This window comes from Peromyscus eremicus, chromosome 19 (assembly GCF_949786415.1).
Source record: "Peromyscus eremicus chromosome 19, PerEre_H2_v1, whole genome shotgun sequence".
Classification (NCBI taxonomy): domain Eukaryota; kingdom Metazoa; phylum Chordata; class Mammalia; order Rodentia; family Cricetidae; genus Peromyscus; species Peromyscus eremicus.
Genome location: NC_081435.1, coordinates 21,548,327 through 21,564,434, shown reverse-complemented (window position 1 = coordinate 21,564,434; position 16,108 = coordinate 21,548,327). Strand labels below are relative to the sequence as shown.

Sequence of the window (16,108 nt, the reverse complement as noted above, 5' to 3'; positions counted from 1 at the left end):
AACGGATATCCCAAATGCCACACAGGAGTCTACTGTTTCATTTTTCCCCAGCTGGGGAAAAGTAGAGCGCTTGTCTAACGTTGACTGAACCAAAGGCTTTGCATGTGGTAGGTAAATGTTCTACTACCAGGCCACATCCTCAGCTCTTTGTCCATTTTAGTTTGAGACAAGGTCTCTCTAAGTCGCCCAGGCCTCAACCTTCCAATTTTCTTACCTAGTCTCCCTACTTGCTGGATTTCAAGCACAAGGCACTTCAACATTCTATTTCTTAAAACTCATTTCTGCAGATTGCAGATTTAATGTCTGTTAATCCTAGTTATTAAAGTCATCTTGCCAAGAAGCTTCTAAACCATCCTACCTACTACTTCCAGAAATTCCTCCAAAAGGTAAGAGGTTTGCCCCACACAGATCGTGGTTCTCATCACTGATATCATTTCTCTTTTTGCTCTGGCCACTAGGAAGGGCTGAAATTTTTCCCCTACTTATACATAATTCTGCCTTCTGTGCCTTGGACTAACTTTGCGGAAAGGTTTTGATTTTTTTTTCCACGTATGTATTTATTACTGGGGACAATTCTGTAGAGTCGATTCTCTGCTTCCACCATGATTTCAGTTCCAGGGACTACACTCAGGTCACCAACCAGGCCTGTGTGATAAGCACCTTCGCCCCCTGAGCCATCTCCCCAGTCCTAACTGTTGTATGCTTTGCCTCGAGTCTTTTAGGAGGAGAAGGAAACACGGGAAGAAAAGAGGAGCCTTCAACAGTAGGGCTGTGTTCAGGAACAGGCCCCAAACCAGCTGGTCCTCTTCAGCCCCCTAACCTGGGGTCCACCTTCATCACTTCATCCCTCTGGGTCCAAGAGACAAAGTCAAAACAGCCACCAGGAGGGGGGGAGAGTCACAGCAGGTGTCTCCAAGGGCCGTGTGACACAGCTTCCATTCTGCTATAGCACAGAAGTGTGAGCTGACCACGCCTCCTCTGCCACATTCAGGGAGAGAAGCAGCCCATTTCACTAGCTCAAGAAACACAGGAGACTTTTCTTCTTATAAAAATTTCTGGTCACTTATTTATTGTTTTCCTACAGGTGGAGGAAAATACCCATCGCCGTTTCTAGCCCTGAGCTCTCCGAGTTGCCTGAGAAGATGATTATAGTCAGAGACGGCGCTGATCACATTTCAGCAACGTGGGTCTAGGCAAGAAGAAGAGGACGGGGCATGGCAGGCTGGGGCTGGACTGGACCACCCACAGCCGTCCTCGGAGTGCCCAAGCTCTCCATCCCTGCCTCTGACCAGCCCTCTTGCGCTGCAGATCACCCGGCCTACCTTACTCATCTCTTTATGGAAGTTTTCCTCCAGGCCCGCAATGCTCTGGAACGTGTTCACATAAAAACCTACACGGCTGCCGGAGGAAGAGGAGGTGAGATGGTGAAAACCACATGTGACTGCAGGCTGCATCCTCAGAGACGCAGAGCCCTGGAGCGGGCAGGTGGACACAGGGCCAGGCTGGCCTCCAGGTATATGGACCCCTCCTGACTTCACCTGTTCCACAGGGATGGCAGCTCCTCCTGCAGATCCACATTCATCTCCTCGAACACCTTCTGGGCTTTGATGAGCTCCTCCTCTGCCTGGGATGGAGAGGCAGTGGGGTATGTCAGCCTCTGTCTGGAATTCTGCCCTGGGGAGCTGAGGCCGACCTACCCCCAATCGCTGGTACCCTCGCCTGCCTGGTTGCAGACCCCAGAACCTGAAGAGGGTAGACACTAGACCGGATGTGGATACCCACCCAGCACCTTCCCCTGGAGACCTAGGGGCTCCTACAGCTAGGCCTAAGGGGAGACTCTGGGCATGAGAGAGCTGAGCTGCCATTAAAAGAGGTTTTAGAGGGAAGATGGATCAATAAGAAGGCTGGAGACGGGGCCTGGGGAGATGGTTCAGTTGGTAAAATACTTCCAGGATAAGTAGGAGGACCCGAGCTTGATCCCCAGCACCCACATAAAAAGCCCGATGGGGTAGAACACATTTGAAATCCCAGTTCTGGGGAGGTGCACCTGGGAAGATCCCTGGAGCTCACTGGCTCGCAGCTGAACTGAACCAATGTGCCTCGGGTCCCAGTGAGAGATCCTGTCTCAAAATATTACCGTGGACAACTTCTCAGGGACAGTACGGGAACTTGATCCCTAGCCGAAACACACATACACAGAGGGTCTGCGGGGGTTGGAAGGAAACAACGTAGAGAGCTGGAGCACAGAGGCAGACCCCCAGACTCAACAGAACCCTGCCTGCATTAACTCCCTTGAGCCAAGTGTCAGCCCTGAGACTCAGCTAGCACTTTACTGCTTTTGATGATCCCTCCCGATGGTTCCTGCTTGCTTTCTTAGGGCCAGAGCCCACTAGACTTTCGTTCCCAGCTTCTCTTTACTTTCCTGGGGAAGGTTCGCACCACCAACCCCCCCCCCCCCCCCCGCCCATACAAATCCCTGTCCTATGACCTGTCCAACTACAGACCAGTGGCAACGGCTCAGTGTCCCTACGAGGGGCAAAGGAATTAGGCAGGGAGGAGGGAGCTGGGCTGAGGTGCCCATGCCCAGTACCCATGACTCTCCCTACACTTCTTCTTCTACAGAGGGCTCACATCTAGCAAGCGGTGGCACTAGACCCCAGCACCAGGTGGAGCTGTGAGTCACCCAGACAGGGCTGATAAGAGTGACCCAGATTCAGGTCTGACTCACAGCCCAGGCGCCTCATATTCTAAGACTGGTGTGGGACCACAGCTGGCCAGAATACCACTCCGACAAAAATCACACTTTTTTTTTTCCCCTCCAGTCCCAGCTGGCGACTCCACCCAGCTTAAGGTACACCAGAACCAGCCCGCTGAGCACCCAGCCCCAGTGTACCCCAAGCTGGAGCCTTGGATGGAATAAGAGAAGGGGCCTCCAGGGCTTCTGATTACCATACACGCCAGATAACACATCAGCTCCTGAGTGTATGGCATTAGAATCTAATTAAAAACAGAGGAAGCAACCCTCAAAAGCGAGGCTGGGAAGAGAGCTCAGGAAATTCGGTGCTTACTGTTCATGCATAAGGACTTCAGTCTGATCCCTCAGGACCCACTTTCAATTTAGGGGCAGGAGGCAGAGAGATGGCTTAGTAGTTAGGTTAAAGGGTGCTTCCTGCCCATCCAGAGGACCCAGATTCAGTTCCAGCACCCACATCAGGAAGGTCACAACCCCTGTTAATTCCATTTCCAGGTGATCTGACTCCCTCTTCTAGCCTCTGAGGGTATGCACACACACACACACACACACACACACACACACACACACACACACTCTAAACAGGAGCCCAACAGCCTGAGTTCAATCCCTGAAGCCCATGGAAGGATGGAAGGAAAAGGAACCAGCTCCACAATTGTTCTCCGACCTCCACATATGCACGCCCACATTTAAAAAAAATTAATTAAAAAAATATATAAGGTAGATGGTGCCTATCCTGGTTTTTTGTTTTGTTTTTTTGGGGGGGTTGTTTTGTTGTTGTTGTTGTTGTTGTTTTCGAGACAGGGTTTCTCTGTGTAGCTTTGCGCCTTTCCTAAAACTCACTCTAGTCCAGGCTGGCCTCGAACTCACAGAGATCTGCCTGCCTCTTCCTCCCGAGTGCTGGGATTAAAGGCGTGCACCACCTGCCGCCCAGCTTCCTGGATAGTTTTATGTCAACTTGACACAAGCTAGTCATTTGAGAGAAGGGAGCCTCAACTGAGAAAATGCTTCCATAAGATGTAGCTGTAGGCAAGGCCTGTAGGGTAGTTTCTTAATTAGTAACTGATGGGGGAGGGTCCAGATCATTGTGGGTAGGGCCATTCATGGACTGGCAGTCCTGGGTTCTATAAGAAAGCAGGCTGAGCAAGCCACGAGAAGCAAGATAGTCAGCAGCACTCCCTCTGCATCAGCTCCTGCCTCCAGGTTCCTGCCTCGTTTGAGTTCCTGTCCTGACTTCCTTCAATGAGGTACAGTGATGTGGAAGTGTTACCCAAATAAACCCTTTCCTCTCCAAGCTGCTATATCATCACAGCAATAGAGACCATAACTAAGACAGTGCCTGAGGACACTTGAGGTTGTCCTCTGACCAACACACAGACACACAGACACACACACACACACACACACACACACACACACACACACACACACACACACGAGAAGGGAGGAAATGTCTGTCTAAACACAAATAATTCCCTTGGGACGGGTCAGATCAGAGCTGGGAGACTCTCAGCACACAGGTCCGGTGCCCCAGCAACACTGCACAGAGCAAGGACAGGTCCACTTTAAATCTCTCAAAGTCAGGGCCTGAGTCCTTTGATAGGTGCCCATATCCTGGCTTTTTAGGGAGCACTCAGAAAGCAGCTACACTCACTATACCACGAACACCACACGTTAGGAAGCTCTTAGGCGCGACAGGGCAGGAGAGAGCTGTGGGTAGTCCAGGAGGCCTTGCAGCCCCCGTGCCCTTCTCCATTCTAAAAGCAAGCCGCTGACTAGAGAGACCGGACCAGTCTTGCAGGCTAGCCCAAGAGGCTGGAGCATGTCTGGAGAGCTCCCAGGACCAATCAGGGCCATAAGAAGCCAGTCAGCTCTACAAGCTCAGTTGGCAGAGGACACCGTCTCCTAAAGTCAAGTCCACCCTCAGGGCAGGTTAGGGTCCCAAGTTCAAGTTCACAGTCAGCCAGCTGCCCACTGGTGACAAGGGCAACTCCACAGCTGCTCCAGTTTCCAAGGTAACATTAGGAGAGGAGGGACCAAAAAGAGAGAGAAGTTACATGGGAAAAAATTAACCATCTACAGGCCAGCATTTGAAAAGGTGACCCTGTGCCTCAGTCTCCCCTGCTGCTCCCCTATAGTGAATTGAGGACCCTCCCAAGCAGGATTCCCCACACACACATGTCTCAGGAGCCCTAAAGCATCAGACAGACCCCATCCCAGGCCCCAGGGCACCCCAGGGGCCTCTCCAACTCATTCAAAGTACTCCACCTTGTCGGGAAGGAACACATATAAACCTAGCTTCAGCTCTATCCCCTCTCCCCTCTCAGTCCATATGCCTCCTGGTACGCCTCCTGCTCTACCTCCCAAGACTGCTTGACTGTTTTCCAAACCTGTAAGCCTATGCCCACAGGCTCTGAGTGGTCAGTCACCTTGATCCTAACCTTGGTGCTTCCAAAGTTAGCCCTAAGCCTAGGCCTTTAAGAAAGTAGGCAGTGGGTCAGGTCAGAAAGTAGGCAGTTAGCCATGTCAGGTTGGAGCTCCCTCCCCTTCCTGAGCATTTGATATGTGTGCTTGGAGATGATGAAATCAGGAAGTGGCCCAGGAAAAATGGGGCACCGTCCAGGAGAAATCCGACCTCTTCCTGGGTCAAGTCTCAGCTACCTGCCTCATCCCCACTACAAAGGGTTTCCTGAGTCTCAGCATGGTGGGAAGGAAAACAAAAATGTGGTCCACCTCTCTTGGTCTACCTGCCTCTCCTCCAGCAGACCCCAGCCAAACTTTAGTCAGTTCAGGTTCAGGACACCAAGAGGACTGTAGGATCCACTGGCAGGGTAGTGGTATGGCCCAGAGTCCAGCAGAAACTCCCTTAAAACCTTTCTCTTCCATGTAACCTCCAAAGGATGACCCTTCGGGACCCAGGTCTCCCTGATAGGTTTTGCATCCCAGCCAGAACACAGAAGCCTCCTGGAGCCTCCTCCAACGGCCAGGTCCCGAGTCCTCTGTAGCAAGGACCACCTACGTGGAGTTCAGGCCAACCACCAGGTTAACCACTCCAGGGCTCGAGTTAGGCACCCCAATCAGCTACAACCAGCTGTGGGATCCTGGGAGTAAGAGTGCCTCTGGGGGCAGACATGTCTCCTCAGAATATCCAGAATAACTTCGGAGCTCCAAACAGCTCAAGGAACAGGGTCGGAGTCCCCAAGGAAGGCAGAAACTCAAACGTGTTCCTGGTTGGGGCAGTACCGGATGTCAGCCATCTGAAGAAAGCAGAGACCTGGGTGGGTGCCCAGGTCAGCCACAACTCCTAGGCCCCAATCTGCCAGGACACCTCGTCAGCAGTCGCTTCTAAAATAGGAGTCTCAGAGGCATCTGAAAGGCCCACCTCACCCCACCCTGTGCCACAGGCCTCCAGCCCAGACTCCAGCCCTGTCTGCCTCCAAACCCCAGAAAGAAGATAAGCCCTCCCTTAACCCAGGGAGGCTTGCAGAGGCTGGGCAGAGAGACACCCAGGAGAGGACAACAGACCAGAAGGCGCCAGCACGTGCAAGGTTAGAAGCCAGCATCACCTGATTTCGGAGCAGGTTAGTTTGAGCTACAAGATGAGCCTGTAGTTTGCCTTGGCACCACTGGGGGGCGGCTTTCTCAAGCAGCGAGACAGGCTGGGGGCAGGGAGGAAGGGAAGGAGAGGTCAAGGCAAAGGAGAATGGAGAGACAGGAGGGAGGTGGGAGAAGAAAAAAAAAACAAAACAGAGACATAGATAATTAAACACCAAGCCCACAATCCCACACAGAGACAGGCAAGCCAGCCCCCATCCAGGGACCAGCCCGCAGCAGGGTATTGTGTCTCTACCTTCCCAACCCCCAAGCCTGAGAAAATAAGGGGAACCCCCCCACCGCCCAAGGAGGCATGGGAAGGGGGGGTTGAACCGTAACTGCAAAACCATGATAAGAGGAATAAGCAGGGTAGAGGGGGTTCAGCACACAGGGCTGTGCCACCCACCCACTCACCACAGGACTATGAGACCAGCCCTGCCTGTGACCAGCCCACAGGCTTGTTCCAGCAAGACAGGGTCACATCGGATCCCATGACAGAATTCCACTCGGTGCATGAGCACCATGCCAGGGAAACCCAAGCTGGGTCTATTCTCATTCTGGAAAACTGCCTCAGAGCGGGGCAAAAGGGCAGAAAGAGGCCAGCAGCAGCCCCCACCCGCCGGCCTAGGCACCCACAGGGTCTTCTCCTGTCTGGCTCTGGGCTCAGCACCATCCCCACCCACAGCCGGGAACCCTGGACTAACCCTCTGTCTGATTCCCTGCCCCCGCCCCAGCCCTTACCTTGGCAATTTTGGCTTCATCCTTCTTTTTGGCGGTTTGAAGAGACTCGTAGTGATGCCGGGCACTGTCATAATCCACCAGCTTCCGCCCCCGCTTGGCAATGCGTGACTGGGGAGCAGAGAGAGGAGGGCCCAATGGGGCTCAAACATGCCCAGGCTGGGCCCAGAGAAAGTAGGCAGGGTAAACACAGCAGGCCTGAAGTAGACCCCAATCTGGCAACAGAGCCTCCTGCAGGCAGAAAGCTCACTCGGCAGGACACCCAGCCCTCTCTGTGGCACCCACTGTCCTGGCAGCAGGCACTCATGGGTCAGAACCCCCCAGCCAGTGTCCTGTGAGCCAAACCTCCTCCTCAACCAGGCTTGGGATCTTTAGAGACACTTCTCAGGCCCCAGATCTTCTCCTGAACCACTCCATCAGTGGCTTTATATATCTGCACTGGAGCATATAAGGGAGACAGGCACCCCTCCTAACCCTCCTAGGCTCCTCGGACTCCTGAGCCTCTATGGACACAGCACCTAGGGGCTCAGTAGCACTGGTGGAGACTTTAGCATACGAGGTTCCAAGCATATATTCAGTTCCAGCAGAAGCAATCGGGTTTCTAAACATTCAATAATGGACACACACACACACACACACACACACACACACACACACACAGTTAACAGGCAACACACACCCCACCAAATACACAGCGTAAATACGGGACCTTTGGTTTGAATATGCTTGGGTCTTACACACATCCTCACACCTAAGGTCCTGCCTGAGGCTATGTAAGAGGTAACAATGACTGGGGAGAGAAAATGCTCTGGGTTGCCACACTGCCTGCAAGTTGTACAGGGAGCTCCAGGGACGTAGTTTTGTAAGTTGTCACTTATGGTAGGGTAAGCGTAACCCCAAGAAACTCACCTAGACTTGAGTAAAATAATTTCTTTGTTGTATCCTCAGTGCCCTATATCTCCCCCAGGAAGTCACACAAGCCAGCTGGGGGACGGTCACAGAGACACTGGTCCTGAAGAGACAAACTGCCAGGCTAAGCAGATACCTAGCCACAAGCCAGTCACCTCCCACCTGAGCCAGCCTGCACTATAGGCTTCTCCCAGATTCCAGCTCCTTCCACAAGATCCAAGCCAAAGCAAGACAATGGGCCAAGAGGTCCCGTTACCTTGATGTCAGGGAACTGGCCCAGGTAGGTGTCCATGGTCAGCAGAGCCTGATCCACCAGCTTCTGGTGGTAATCCATCCACAGCAGGTCATTGTTCTGAAACACAGGACCAAGAGGGCTTCAGAGAGCTAAGCCACCAAAGTCCCCAGCTCTTGTCCCGGAGCCCATCACCTCAAAACTCTGTGGACTCTCAGAGCCTTGGTTTTCTGAGGTTGTAGTGTCCAGGGGATGACAGCCAGGTTCAAATACAGTAAAGACTGGCAGGGTCAGCAAGGAAGACTGGGACTCATGAGTTCTAACACACAGGGACAGTCATAACCCACTTTCTCAAACTCCCGTGTGAAGAGTACCAAACGCAGAGCCTGAAGAAATGGAAGGCAACTTGGACAAGGCTACATGGCGTACGAGTGTGGAGAATCAGGATAGCGGAGAATCAGGATAGCTTGCACCAGAGGGTGAGACATTGTGGGAACAGGAACCGAGGCCAACAGGGCCCTGGGGAAGAACCAAGGCCACCCTCCCATGCTTACCTCTGCAATCTTGTTTGCTTCATCCCTGCCAGGCCACTCGGGCTCGTACACCTCCTGCAGACACTCACTCAGCTTCTTGGAGGCTTCGTGCATGGCTGTGGGGTAGGGAGAGGGTACATAGACTCCAGTTGTTACCCCCAATCCAGACATCAGCACCACAAATGTGGCCCAGCTGCCCCAAGGCTCTGCAGCCCCAGCTCCTTGAAGACAGACGTACCCTACCTTTAACAGAAGCCAGGTAGGTCCGGAGATCCTTCTGCAGCCGGGTGCCCTCTGTCTGCCAGAAGATCCAAGAACTAGGTCAGGGCCTGGGGACAGTGGTCACCAACCCTCTCCTTCCTAATACCCACCTCATGACAAACCAGGCTTCCGTCTTGCCAACAGCCACCAACCCATTTCTCCCTACAAGCTGGAACCTCAGGATAGCAGCTGTGGCCCTCTGGCCGTCGTTGCTAATCCCTTCATTGGGAGCCCCCCCCCCCAGCTCCATTTTGTCAGCCACCACTCTGTGTTGTAAGAATGGATGGAAGACAAGCCCCCTGCACAGTGGATGTCACACTGGGATATTGCTGGGTACCATACACACAGAGCCCATGAACAAAGCGGTGTGGCTCTCAGATGACAGTGAACAAGGGACAAATGAGCACAGAAACAGGGTGCAAGGACCAGCAGGCACTTCGTTCTGCGACTTCAGGTTGCACCTCGGAGCAGGGACTCCCACAGTCCCCAAGGAAGGGCAGCAGGGTCCAGTGAGCTTTCACAGGGACAGTGGTGCTGCTGATGGATAGAGGGTGGCAGACGCCAAGGAGAAGAAGAGTCCAGACGGAAATGGTACTAGCAGGTTGCTGAAGTACAGAAATACTTCCAAGAACTCTAAGAGCCTCTAGCCCAGGCGAGAGGGACAGCAGAAAAAGCGTTAGCCAGCTATGAAGCGTCCTGAGCTCCTGAGGCAACAGAGCCAGCAGAAAGGATGGAGCCATGAGCCAGGCCTCAAGTCCCTGTGGTGTAGAAATGGACCAGGAATGCTGAGGTACTGGTACCAGGAGGATTACAATAGGTGAGAGTCCTCAGACTACCCGAAGTGCTAACTGGAAGGTTCCAGAAGCCATGTGAGAAGGGAAAGAACACACAGTTTGGGGGTCATGCCGTAAGCAAGTCAATAACTTCCCTGAGCCTCAGGAAAAGAGAACAAATACTGACCCCGCCTGGCACGTCACAAACAAGTGCGCGGGAACAGCTCAGCTGAGACACCAGCCCCCGGAGCCTTGATGTCAGGCCTCGGGTGGTGGGCTTCAGCCTGGGGAAGGGGCATGCCGCTGAGGCTGGTGGGGTCTCCGGAAGTAACCATCTTGCCCCCTCTCACTCTGGAGGAGAGGGAAGGAGACATGGCCATGACTAGTCACAGGAGACCCAGAGGATGCAGCACTCTGACCTGAAAATTATCTTTGTCCATACTGGTCTGCCTCCAGGAAGGGCGTTCGGGGACTGGCCACCTTCCTGGCTCACCCCAGGCCCCTCCAACCTCTATTGCCCCCTGCCAGCAGGTCCTTCCTCCTGACTGTGACCTGCACTTCTTCCCCGGGTACCCACAGCCCTGTGTACCAGCCTCTCAACAACACTATCACCACTTGACAAGGATGCTGTGAGGTCTGCAACATGCTTAGCATGGTGCAAAGCCCGGGAGACTCAGGGAGCATCTGCAGCCAGAGGGTTCAGGCTAGGTGGGTGACAGGCTACAATGTTACAATTTAAGAAATTCCTAAAATGTACAGATTTATAAGGTCCCTCCCCAACGTTACATAAACAGTAACAGTTGCTGGGGAGAGGAGAGTCTCCAGCCAGCCACACTGCCTGCTCGCTGCGGGGAAACTCTCCAGATGCAGCTTTGGTGAGTGAGTCATCCCTGCCCCGCACTGGGTGGGCTTTGCCGTGCACAGCTGCCTCTGAGTCACCCCTGCTCACTCCAACAAGCTCACTGGTTCACTATGCGAGACTTGGGTGGAATCCTTCGATTGTTTAGTCATCTGTACTCTATGTCACATCTCATGCCACACAGCCGAGGACACCGGCAGCGGCAGCTTAGGAAAACCACGCGTAAAATGCCACAAAACAAAACAGAGAGAGTGAAAGGAACAAAATCCCCCCCTCTCACACTCACAGCTGCACTTTGAGAAACATTGAGGATCCATCCGGGGACCCTGTCAGACACCCACACCCACAGATGCACCACAAGCCCTTTCTATGAGATGACACAGAATCTGCACAGAACCCACATACGTCCTCCTGTGGACTGTGCACCGTCTCTACGTTACTCATAATGCAAATGAGATATAAATAGCACACTGGGTTGCTCTTGTTTGTAGAATCTTGTTTGTTGCTGTTGTTGTTGATTTTTCTAGAAATATCGTCACTCCGCAGTTAGTTCAGTCCACAGACCAGTAACATGCAGAGAAAGGAGGCCGACCACCTGGCGTGTAACCCTGGTCAGATGTAAGTTTGAACACCCAAGTTCAAGGCCCACTGAGCACAAATTAAACGAGGAAACAAAAGCCTGACCTAGAAGTGCTCTGAGACGGGAGGCAGGGCTTGTAGCACTGGACAGGAAGAATCCCAACTCTTCAAAGCTTTTTCACGTTAACACATTCCATACTTTGCTGTCAAAGACGAGGATTAAAGCGTGCTCAGATGATGCTAGACCGCTACCTGGTGCCACAGAACCTTCCAGACCCAGCTTCTCTTCCCAGCCACATCTTTATCCCCTTCCTATCTCTTGCAACACATGCCCCCTACACTGTACTCAAGCAAGAGGTCCCTCTTGGATTACTCAATTTACCCAAGCTGCAGACTGTACCAAGGCCCCTCGTGCCTCCCAGACACTGAGCTGTGAGCAGATTAGCAGCACGCAGTTGAGCAAGGGGTTACCCAGAAGAGTCATCCCCTAAACGGGATTGCTGGGCAACAATTCTCCAGAACTTCCTGGGTTCCAATCACAATGTTATTAGAGTTCAGCTGGGGAAGAATACTCTGGGACATTGCTCAGCTGAGCCCATAAGTGTTAGTCAGGGCCTGACACAGAGCCAGAGGAGGCCAAGCCCGGTCAGCCTCCATACACCCCTGTTGGGCCTTCCTCTCTGTTCGGTCCCACCCTAAGCCTTCAGACAGAGGCTCCCATGTCCTAGTGGTTTTAGGGGGGCATTTGGCTTCAGCCCCAACTCTCGCTGCTAGGCATTCTGCACCAGAGACAGGATTTTACTCTAAACGGAGCCAAGAGCAGGGCTTTCGCATCTCAGTGAGCCCCAGGGCCCGGCAGCCTAGGACAGGCCTACAAGTAAGAGCTCAGCCAGCCTGGAGGCCCACACTGGCTTCTGGTGGGCCTGGATGGGGTATGCAGTCCCGTGGGATGAAAGGAACAGGCAGTCTCCCTAGGGCCCATGTTAGGACATAAGTGAAACCGTTTTGTGTAACTTGGAATAAAGTAATGCTCGCAAGATGTGTTATGGAGCCAACCACAAGGCAGCTCCTATATGTTAATAGGCAGCCCTAAGCCGTGAGCTCCCATAACCCAGAGCTAACACCCACTGGAACAATACGAAAAACTGGAACTCTGGAGGCGGCCCCAGGATTGCACTGCTATGCCCCCGAGACACGGCATCGCAAGCCTCTGCAGGGATCCTCATCGGCAAAGGGACTCTGAGACGGCCCTCCGTGTGAGTCTGGCTCCAGCGACCACTGAGTTTCTTGTGCCTTTGCTGTACTGGTCAGCACTGACCATTGCTCTCAAAGACCATCTGGAACTTCCAGTAGCACCCTCCTCCCAGCCTGCCACGGCTGAAGGACCCAGAAGCATGGGTCAAGCCTGCTCCCAAAGTGCCCTCACTGGTGAGGATTCCCCAGTGGAATTTTCTGCCCAATAGTTCGCCACTTGGTGAGGTGTGTGTTTACATGAGACTACCATTAATCTCTGTATAGCATGGTATTGTAAGGAACGTTTGTGTGGATAAACTGAGCATATTCAAAGGGTAAACCTCAATCCTAGTGGCCGAGTACCTCATAGCCTACCAGTCTGCTTATTACAGTCACTCAGGACAGGGCAGAGGTCAAGGGTACTACATGTGACTAGCACCAACTGGGTCCAAAGAGAGCCATCCACCTAGGTCACCATGAAGGGGAAGTAACAGCAGGCAACCTCTGCCTCTTCCAGAGGTCACAAGAAGTGAACACTGAAGGAGACCTACTGCCCTGAAGACTGAACACACTGTCAGCCTTACAGTAACCTAGAGCTGAGATCACTATGCTGAGGACTCCAGCTGGAGGCACAGAAGAAACTGTAGCTTTGGCTTCCCACACCCCAGCTCTGATCCCAGTTCTGTAGGCTGGCAGAGGACCAAGCTCACTACAGCTCCTGGATTCTCTCCTTCAAGAATAGAGAACAGCCCCCATAACCCTTTCCAATCCACACCTCACTCCCCATCCTTTGCCAAGTCATCCCCTACACACACACCAGGCTGTTCCAGACCTGTATAACCGCCAAGTGAGGGCCGCTGAGATGCAAGGGAGCCCGCAAAACGGTACTCTCAAAACTACCCCTGACCCTAAACAGTCAGACACCACACCAGCCCAGGGTAGCGTGTGCCCCAGTCCAGGAGAACCCCATGGTTATCTTTATTTAGCCCTGGTTTCTGGGTCTAGCCCCTCGTTTCCCGCCTCCTCTACCAAGGAGTACTGAGGGAGGGCTTGCCCAGGAGCAGAGACCTAGCAAGGGTGACCCTGATGTGAATGTAGAGTAAGGCATTGAAGATTAGCATCTGACAGAAGCCAACTGGCAGAAAGAATGCTGACCTGAAACAGAGCATGCGTAAAAAAAGCGCACCATGTATAGCAGTCTCCATCTGCCCAGCACAAGTAAGTGTCATTGAACTAACTCTTCCTAACTCTCTCATCCACGTCCTCACCCAGAAGAGTTCTCTGTTTCTATCACTATCCATGTGCTGATGGTTCAATGCCTTGTTCTAGAACACAAGAACTTAGAAATCCTAGACCCATGCCTGTAAACACTGTGGGAAGAATAGGGAGTGCCACTCTGTTGGGCCAGGCTGAAGGGACCCCAGCTCCTGCCTCTGTGCTTCCTTGCCACACACCCCTCACCAGCCCAGCCTGCTTTAAAGACAGTTCAGCATCCTCACTCCAAGCTCACAGCATCCAGCTGTCCTCAGGGCAGAGTGAACTTGGGAGGGATTTAAAGGGCCAGAGTCCTAATTTTAATCCCCCAATCCCCTAAACTAGCCAAGTGGCCTTAACTGCTCTGAAGCACAGTGCTTCACCTGACAATAAAGAAAACAGCAGGAGCTGAGGGTTTAGCTCAGTGGGTAGAGTGCCTGCCTGGCATACACAAATCCCTGGGTTCAATCCCAAGCACACACAGACTGTGTGGTAGAGCAAGCCTGTAATCCCAGCACTCAGGGGATGAAGGCAGAAGGGCCAGGGTCAGTCTTGGCTACAGAATGAGTTCAAGGGCATTCTAGGATACAGGAGACTCTGTCCCAAGAGGAAAACATGAAATAAAGAATATGGGCCTCATTTCAAGGCTCTGTGGACCGACAATACGTGTGCAGATAATGGCGGTCTCCTAAAGGACTTCAAAGCTGCCCACAGCCTAAGGGAAACAGCCAAGTAGAGGACATGCCCTGCCTTACGATAGGCAGGATCAGAGGCCAGGGCTTCTGATTTCTTGTTCAAGCTTAGGTTTTACAGATGGAGAAACTGATGCCCCTTGACAGGGAACCTACTCAGGCCTTGAAATACCTCCTGTTACTGGCCCCCAAGGGTGGTGGCTATGGTGACTCCCACGCCTGCCTGGGGAACCTCTTGAGTTAGATATCTCTGGCAGACCAGGGTAACTTATCCTTAAGCCCTCTCTCCTCACATGCTCTCCAGTTCTCTCCCTACTGCTCTCCAACCCTCTCCCAGCATGCTTCAACCCTCTCCCAGCATACTCCAGCTCTCTCCCACCATGCCGCCACTCACCCCCATATCCCAGGCCTGGGGCCATGAGACTCTTCCCCTAGGTTCCAGTCCAGCTGCAGAGGCTTTGATGGACACCTTCAATGTTACCCAAGACCTCAGTTATAGACGGTGTACCGTGAAGCGGGAGTCTCCCAGCCTGGGGCTCCCCCACCCCATTTCCAGCAGAGCCCTAACCTCACCCCCCTTTGTCCTGCCCCCTTCTTGTGGCTTCGGATTCTCATGGGCCTGTCCTGAAGAAGCCATAGGCCATGGCCCAGCTCAGCCCTCCCTCCTGCTGCCTTGCCCTTTCCCCAAACCCCAGTCATGGGATGGTGTAGGCCATCTCCATTTGGGATGCTCAAGGTTTTCCTTTCTGTAGGGAAGTCCTCCCCTGTATCTAATGATTGCCTCCAGGCTGCCTACATAATTAAGCCTGGAATGTGTCCTTGTAAAGATGCCCTGGGAATGCTATCAAGCTTTGGAACCAAACAAATGGCAACTGAATCTACCTCCAAAGCTGGGTGGCCTTGGGTGACTGACCCTACATCTCTGAGCCTCACTGCTTGATCTATAAAAGGGGAACACGGGTACAGCAGCTCTCCTTGGCTGTCTGCAGATACCCACAAGCCATCTACAAAGGACCAGCTGGAGCCTGCCATACAGCTGAGCACCCATCATGTCCAGATGATGCCTAAGTCAAATCCAGCCTGCTTGGACCCCCACATTAAATGCAACAGATGCCCCTCTCCTAGCAAGAAGTTCCTCTAGCTCCCACTGGCCTTGACATGTGAGCTTTTCCAGAGTCTAGCCACAGTCCTCAGCTCTTCCAGGCTTCCCCTTCCCTGTTCCTCACTGCAGGTTTTCCCAAGAACCTTGCCTCTTCTCTCGGATGGTCTCAGCCAGGACCAGGGCATCCCCCTCCAGGAAGTCCTTCACAACCTCACCAACCCACACCAATCCCCGTTCTGGGCTTTCCTACTCCACAAATACGGTCCTCACCATCTCCTACCTGGCAACCGCTGTTCACCTCCAGAAACACTCACCAGCTGCTTATTGAAATTCTGGACGCACTGTTCAAACTGCTCATCCTTAGTCTCATCCGCCTTCCCCAGTTTCTGCAGGACCTGCCGGCACAGAGAGAAGGGAGGATCATCAGCTTGAGAAGCGCAGTGGCTGGAACAAGAGTGCTCAGTCGCTAGAGGGTGGGGCAGAAGGACCGTGAGGACTGCCATTGTGCAAGGATCAGATTGTCCCCCACCACGTCTGTGTTGGAAAGTTATCCTAACAAGGCAGTGTGGGCAGGTAAGACCCCATGGAAGGCAACCA

The 16,108-nt window shown here is 53.0% G+C and overlaps 1 protein-coding gene across 8 annotated transcripts in view; it reads right to left on the bottom strand.

The window, feature by feature from the left end:
• Bin1 (bridging integrator 1) overlaps positions 1–16,108 on the bottom strand; it is a 62,439-nt gene that overhangs the window by 16,417 nt on the left and 29,914 nt on the right. For 4 of the 8 annotated variants that reach the window (XM_059246199.1, XM_059246193.1, XM_059246195.1 and 1 more), the window contains exons 2-9: positions 15,826–15,906; positions 9,002–9,056; positions 8,780–8,874; positions 8,250–8,345; positions 7,088–7,195; positions 6,319–6,411; positions 1,539–1,624; positions 1,323–1,398 (exon numbers count right to left, since the gene is read on the bottom strand). In XM_059246199.1, the coding sequence (XP_059102182.1) occupies positions 1,323–1,398; positions 1,539–1,624; positions 6,319–6,411; positions 7,088–7,195; positions 8,250–8,345; positions 8,780–8,874; positions 9,002–9,056; positions 15,826–15,906 (690 nt within the window). The remainder of the gene's footprint in view (positions 1–1,322; positions 1,399–1,538; positions 1,625–6,318; positions 6,412–7,087; positions 7,196–8,249; positions 8,346–8,779; positions 8,875–9,001; positions 9,057–15,825; positions 15,907–16,108) is intronic. The other 4 variants (XM_059246200.1, XM_059246194.1, XM_059246197.1 and 1 more) reach the window with 1 other exon arrangement.